General features: G+C 37.7%; 1 protein-coding gene across 1 annotated transcript; it reads left to right on the top strand.

Moving 5' to 3' along the window:
* The first annotated feature begins 262 nt into the window (after positions 1 to 262).
* On the top strand, positions 263 to 1,224 carry LOC131044562 (3-ketoacyl-CoA synthase 1-like). Its single transcript, XM_057977915.1, has 2 exons — positions 263 to 902; positions 956 to 1,224. Exons 1-2 carry the CDS (start codon positions 263 to 265, stop codon positions 1,222 to 1,224), a joined length of 909 nt encoding a protein of 302 aa, XP_057833898.1.
* The last annotated feature ends 6,090 nt before the right edge of the window (positions 1,225 to 7,314 follow it).

The raw sequence follows: 7,314 nt of genomic DNA, 5'->3' as shown, positions 1-7,314 counted from the left end.
TAGTCAAAATGTCACTACATTTCACCAAACTACTTATTGCATGGATTGAGATTCCCCCCAGTTTCGCCGTAAGAATTATTACAAGAAGCGATTGCTCGCTAGCCGCCGTTGACGTCTTTATTAAGAAGAAGACTTGGTCGTTTAACGATAAGCTAGTCGGAGGCCATTTAGCATTTATATCGTACGGAGTTCGGTAAATACTTAGCCAGCTCTTCTTGTACTTAAAGACGACCAGGATTCGTCTTCTTACCAGAAAGCCAATATGAAGCCTTGGGCTGGTTTTGTATGCTTGTTACTGCTGCTTCTCCGCATTAGCTCACTGCTGGCGCACCTATTTATGGCGGCGGCGCTGGGGTGGCTGCTGCTTGAAATCCTCGGCAAACGAGGGCGGCGAGAATGTTATCTTGTCAACTTCACCTGCTACAAACCGCCGGCGGAGCGCCAAGTTAACACGGAGATGAGCATTTACCTTTCGGCGAGGACGGATCCTATCATTCCAGAACATTCCAAATTCCAGTGGAAAATATTTCTGCGCTCCGGTCTGGGGGAAGAGACTTCCCTGCCGCGCTTCGTTTTCAACGAAGAAATGGTGACGACATTGGAGGAAGCGCGTGTGGAGATGGAGGAGACCTTCTTCGCAATGGCGGACGAGCTGTTCGCCAGGACGGGTGTCACGCCGCAAGACATCGATATACTCATCGTAACGGTCTCCACTTTCACGGCGGCGCCCTCGCACGCGTCCGTTGTTGCGAACCACTATAAGATGAAGGAAAACGTAAAGACGTTTAATCTTTCCGGCGTTTTGGCGGTGCACATGGCCAAAGATCTGTTGCTCGTAAATCCGGACTCGTACGCTCTCATCCTCTCCACCGAGAACACAACCGTCAATGCAAACTACCCCGGCAAAGACAGAAGCTTCATGCTCACCAACTCCCTCTTCCGAGTTGGCGGCTAGGCTTGCTTCTCTCCAACAAATCGAAAGACGCCGTGAGAGCCAAATTGCGGCTTCTCCATTCAATTCGGACCAACGCGGCCGCCGACGACGAGGCCTACGGTTGCATATCTGTGACGGAGGACGATGACGGCGTCTACGGGGTCCGTCTCCGCCCTTCTCTACACACAATTGCTGCCAAGGCCTTGACTATCAACCTAGCCAAGCTCAGCCCCAATGTCCTTCCGTTGCGCGAGCAGCTGTACTACGCCTACAATTGGCTGCGCTGTTGAAGATGAAGTTGGAGGCCTATGTTCCCAACTTCAAGCTGGCGTTCCAGCATTTTTGCGTCCACCCAGGACCTCGCGGCGTCATCAGCGGAATCCGGAAAAGCCTTAAGCTGAATGAGTACGACCTGGAGGCGTCGCGCATGGCGCTTTTTCGTTTCGGCAACACGTCCACGAGCGGCGTGTGGTACGAAATGCCGTACTTGCATGCAAAAGGGCGGCTCAAGGTTGGCGAGCGCGTATATTTATTAGCACATTGATATTAAAATATTTTAAATTTCTTATTTATATTTAAAAACTCGATTTATATATTCGATAAATACATATCAAATATATTTCTTATTTTAATAATTTTACTAATATTTACTTCTCACTATTTTCTTAAACTGCTATTTAGACAATTATTTGTATAGAATTTCAAAATTTTATAAATTTTTTTATATATTGTTAATGCTTTTTATTCTAGAACTAATCTAAATTCTTCTTCTTTAAACTAATCCAAATCATTACATAAGAACTTTAACTTTGAAATGAAGTGCTCAACCTGCATCAATTGCATCATAGTTAGTCGATAGGCTATATTATGTGGACATTGCCCATTAGATTTAAGAGTTCTCACACCTATCGGCTAACCTTAAACAACACACTAAGCTTTGACTGCTTAGGTGTGTTGTGGGCCCATTCCTTCCCTTGACGTCCCTTCCCGTCCGTTTCCATTAAAAACACAATCGTTGTTATCATTTGAATTCAAATAGTGTTCTCGTGTTTGACTGCATAGAACAAAGCAAATGGCATAAGAAACCTCATCTACCTCGCAGCTGTCATAGAATACCTCCCCGCTGAGATATTCTCATGTCCTTTCTTGCTTTTTTGCAGTCAATGAAAGATATAAGTGTCCTCACAATACAGTCAATGCAACAAATAGATTTCCATTTCGGTCAGTTTTATTTGCCAACGCACTCTCTGCCTGTGTCAAAATGGGAGCTTTGGAACAGAGTATGGGATTCCATCAAAGCAAAAGGTAGGGGAAGTTAATATTAGATGCTTATGGTTCGAAATGCTATGTTTGACATGTTTGGAAAATATGGAAGTATAGACAAAGTGCATGAACTATTTGGTCAGATGCCTCAAAGAAACACGGTCTAATGGAATTGCAGGATATGCACAAAATGTGTTTGAAATGGATTTAGAAACTTCCAACCAAATGTGATTGGTGAGTATAAAGCCAGACTCTGCAACGGCTAGAAGCCTTTGCCCTCTACAACCTTTGCTAGCATTCTTCTAGCCTGTATGAAAATGAGAACTTTAGAGCAAGGTACAAACATCCATGACAAAGATGTTGTAGTGCAATTGCTCAGGTAGACATGCATGCAAAATGTGTAAGCTTAGATAAGTCACATGAACAGTTTGACATAATGCCTCAAAGGTCACCTAATACCCAAAATATCCAATGACGGTTGGGACAAAGAAAAAACCAAACTTTTTAGAATCTTAAATATTTCTTTATTCATCACTATAAATCTATTATGAATTTAGTCTCAATATTATGAATAATATCAATTGAAACAATCCCACAATATCGACATTGTGTCAAATAAATACTTTGATGAGATTCGTACCAAGCATTTGTAAAATGGCAACAAGGATTTCACCATCTTAGAAGAAGAATTTTTTTCTAAATCTTCCACAAAGATTTTATGTTATTATATCTCTATTTATGTTTGGTAGTGCAATATTATGTTTTTGAGTTGATGTATTATAAGTAGTTAATATTAATCTTGGTCTACTAAAATAATAGTGTAATAATCTATTGTAATAAAGCATCTCTATACATTTATAGAGTGTGCATGAGAACATATTGTTAAATTTATATAATGTGGTGGTCTTTACTATTGTGTCTTATTACTAGTAAATTCCTATGGGATGGTATTTTGGTAAAAAAAAAATATTCTTTGGGTGTTCTATAGTTTTATGATCACCATAATAATCATTTATCAATTATAGAAGGAAAGTGATCCTTTAAGAGGAGATCAACTCGTGGATAAGAGATTACTTTAAACCTTCAATTTTAATGAAATAGTTACCTGTAGTTTGGATAATCATGTCCCCTCCATTATAAGGCTTATATGAGGGAGGATATCATAATGATTGGTAGTAGTTATTCCTAACGTGGCTTAGAGTGTATGCATTTATTATAGTGTATACACCTAAAAATGGTCTAAAAATAATTAATTAAATAAGCAATTATTTAATTAATCCCCCTTCCCAATTTAATTGAATTCATTCGCAATTTGATTAAATTCCCCATTCACCTACTTATTAATAAATCTAAGGATTTATTTAATAAATTCATTTCTTCTAATCTCCTAATCTATTAAAACAAATCAATTTATGAGTTGTTGAAAGTTAATTAGCCTTTTCCTATTATTTGAATTTTTAAATTCAAATTTCCCACATGCCTCCTAACTTCTAACCACCTAGCCTAACCACCCTTTAACCTAACCCATTCCATCTAATCTCGGGTTTAGCTAACCCTATCCTAACCTCCTCATCCTAACCTCCTTATCCTAACCTCCTATGGGTTGGATATTCTCCCCTTGAGACACATGTCACTTATGCCACATGTCTCCTCCCTTGGATACTTTCCCTCTTGTGAGAAAAGCTCCTTGACACTTGTCACCACAGAGATGACAAGTGTCCCTCCCTCCAACCTCCTCCAATTTGACCCTTGATATCTTCAGAGTCTTGATCTTGACCATTGATTCCTGCCACCTCACCCCTAGCCTTGGAAATCGTATAAATTTCTCCCATTTTGGAGCACAAAAGATCCCATCTCATCCCATTTCAAGTATTGTTATTATAGGCAGATCCCATCTCATATCATCTCAAGCATTTTTATTATAGGCATATCCATTCTTTCATATCATTTAAGCATTGTTATTAAAGAAAATTGCATCTTAGATCTAGCTTAATTTAATCATATTATAGCATAATTATTTTATCATATAGCACAATCAGTCTCTCATCTATCATAATTGCATCATCATTTAGCACTATCATGTATACCATTAGTATAATTAGCTTCTTGGATCAATCTAGCTTAATCATGCATTCATCTAGCTTCCACATCATATCATTTTAAATCCTCCATCTTGGCGTAGTCAAGTCACTGGGATTGCTCATCCAGATCTGAGAGTAAATCCACATTCACATCTCTTAGGAAGCGATAGGTCACTTTGTCATGGTTTATTTTTGTTTGATTTCAATTTGCTAACTATGCTTGTAATGATCTATTAAATGTTTGTGTTGCAGCTGTAGGTATCCTACTTCACACACAGGACATTTTGGCACCCACCGTGGGGCCATAAATCTAATTTATTGGCCTCTTGCATCATCAAAACCTTCAATCTCACGTGTTTCTGGCCAGGCCTGCTGCAGAATCTTGTATGAGTACCTTTACATTTGAATCATAAGAGTTTCTTTGTGCACTCATACGGGTATTTGGGAATACTCATACTATTAGGTGAAGATACTCGTATGATTTTCTGCTTCTAGGTTTTCAAAATAGTTTGCATTTTAAGGGTTTGTATGTTTCAATTTGGCTATTACTAATGCTAACCCTTGCCTTATTTTGAGTTTTCTAGCAGCCTAACTAGTTTATGCAAGACGATTGTCGAAGATTACGCTTGCCAAATAAATTCAATTCATCAAAGCAACATGATTACTAATGTATTTGTTTTTCAGGTTGCCTAAAGGAAGCTCAACCAAACTTTGTGTCTTCTTAAAGTTTTCTAGGCACACGTAAATTGCTACAAGTTAATGAACATCTTGTTTTCAATGCTTGAGAAGTTGTCTAAAAAGGTAGGAGATTATGCTCTTTTCCATTTCGATAATTAGAAATCCCAACCCTTGAAGTGCTTATATGTTTGAGATTTGAATACCTTTAGCGGGCCTGTCACAGTGGGAAAAAGTAATCACCTTGTGAGAATGACCCAAGAGAGTATAGCTAGACCTACGTTTTTCGACTCAATCTAAAAAATAGGCCTCTCGGGATTAAAGTTTCAGAGGATGGGATAATTTGAGTTTTCTCTTTTGAGATCTCTCATATCAAACATTTAGTAGGTCCTTGCAGTCTCAATCATGCTTGCATGACTACTTGTTGTTTCGGTACCTTGGGCTATAGGCCTCAATTGCGCTTGTGCAACTGCAAGGGGTAATTCCAAATGGAAATCCTTACTATGAACCCTAAGATAGAAGCTACCTGATTCACCTCCAAAAGGGGGATAATGTTTGTGAAAGAGAGATAGTACCTCTCCCAAGATACTTGCCATATCATGCCCCCATTAGCATTTGGAGTCAGATAATATGGCATTGAGAATCAATTGCGTGAGACTCAATGGTTGTATTCTGATTAGCTATTAGGTGTGTACCTAAGTTTGCAAGAAAAGGTTTTCTCTCTCAACCAACTTCCTTAGGATTTAGCATGTTGTTCTTGTGGTCACTTATCATATCGCCTGTTTATTGTGTTTTCATCCCTAAAACAGAAACTCAAACATCTAAAACTGGAAAACATAAACAAAACACCAAATATTGTTGGTCAAAATCTGTGAAAGTCAAAATTTTGTCTTTGCTCTATCCTCAGTCGTACAAGAAAAATAGTTTATCATCTTGTTCTGTGTTAGTTGTCATATGAGTCAGATCAACATTAGATTATTTGTTATCAGTTGTTGTGTAGTTCTCTGGAAATTATTCTACGGGATTCCTAGTTTATCGTATAGGTCTATATGAATTGTCATCTGGGACTATGTAAATGTCATATGAATTTATGTCTATGTCAATCTAAACTATCTTCTTGCATGTCTTTTCCAGATCTGTCATGTTTGCTTGGTCAATTTACAATGAGCATAAACACCTGATATTTGTCATTATGTGCTTAAGTTATATTCTTTCTTTTCTCGGTTAAGTAATCTTTTGTCAAAACAGATTCTAGAACTAGACACCCCAATATTTTCAAGTATTCATCTTCAATAAGTTCAAGATCTAACATCTCAAAGTGCACCATCACCTCTTTGATAAACTGATCACTCAAAGCATAGTTTTTCATTAGGATCTATCATCCTCTATCATGAAACTACAATGTTTGGTTAGGATAACCTTGTCCCACATCATAGGATATATCGTTCTTATTGGACTTGGTCTTATCAAAATCATCATCATTGCACTCCAACAGAAGATCGAAAAACTTACAAACTTACAAATACTTGAATTATATTTTTGTGTCATATCACTCTATCATATCTACATTGACAGCTGGTCACTTATTGAAACACCTCTTAGACAATTGAATCCTTGCACAATATTAAACACACATGTATGTCTGTTTTAACTAGAGAGCAGAGACGAAAGATTGCAGAAACGGAAATAAAAATATTTGAAATAACTGAAGATTATAGGAACATGGAACACCAAAGAGAAATACAAGAAGAAGAAATAAGAGATCAACATATCAGAGAAATCAAACAAGATCCTAAATTTGATAAATTTATGGAGAAAATATTGGAGGTAGAAAAAGAACAATACTTTAACTAATGTTAGCAAAATCTGGTGCTACACTCCCCCAAGATTTTGATGTGAGCAATTTAGGACAAAAGAGAAGTGACCCTTTCCATGATGATGAATGACATGAGGAGATTTCCGGTGACAAAAAGGATGAAACATCAATTCCTGATAACACAAGAACTAATGAGGAAACTTTCATTCCCAAAAGGGATGACATAGAAATTCTCAACAAGGTTAAATCTAATGAGGACACAAGAAAGGGTCAAGATGATATGAGAAGAGATCAAGATCATACTAGAATGCAAACTCATGGTTATACAAGAATAAATCATGTTGATAATCCTCTCACATCTCTTACACAACCAATACAAACACTACAAACACAGATTCAAGATATCTAGAGAGGAACAGTTAGAAGATACTCGCTTCAAGAAAATTGTCCTTACCCATTTGACATAAATCTAAACATGATACCATTTCCTATAGGTTGTGAAACTCCTCGATATGATAAATATAATGGAAGCACTGATCCCCAGG

Source organism: Cryptomeria japonica, chromosome 9, assembly GCF_030272615.1.
Source record: "Cryptomeria japonica chromosome 9, Sugi_1.0, whole genome shotgun sequence".
NCBI lineage: Eukaryota > Viridiplantae > Streptophyta > Pinopsida > Cupressales > Cupressaceae > Cryptomeria > Cryptomeria japonica.
Note: the sequence above shows the minus strand (reverse complement) of the source record. Positions and strands in the feature narration are given on the sequence as shown.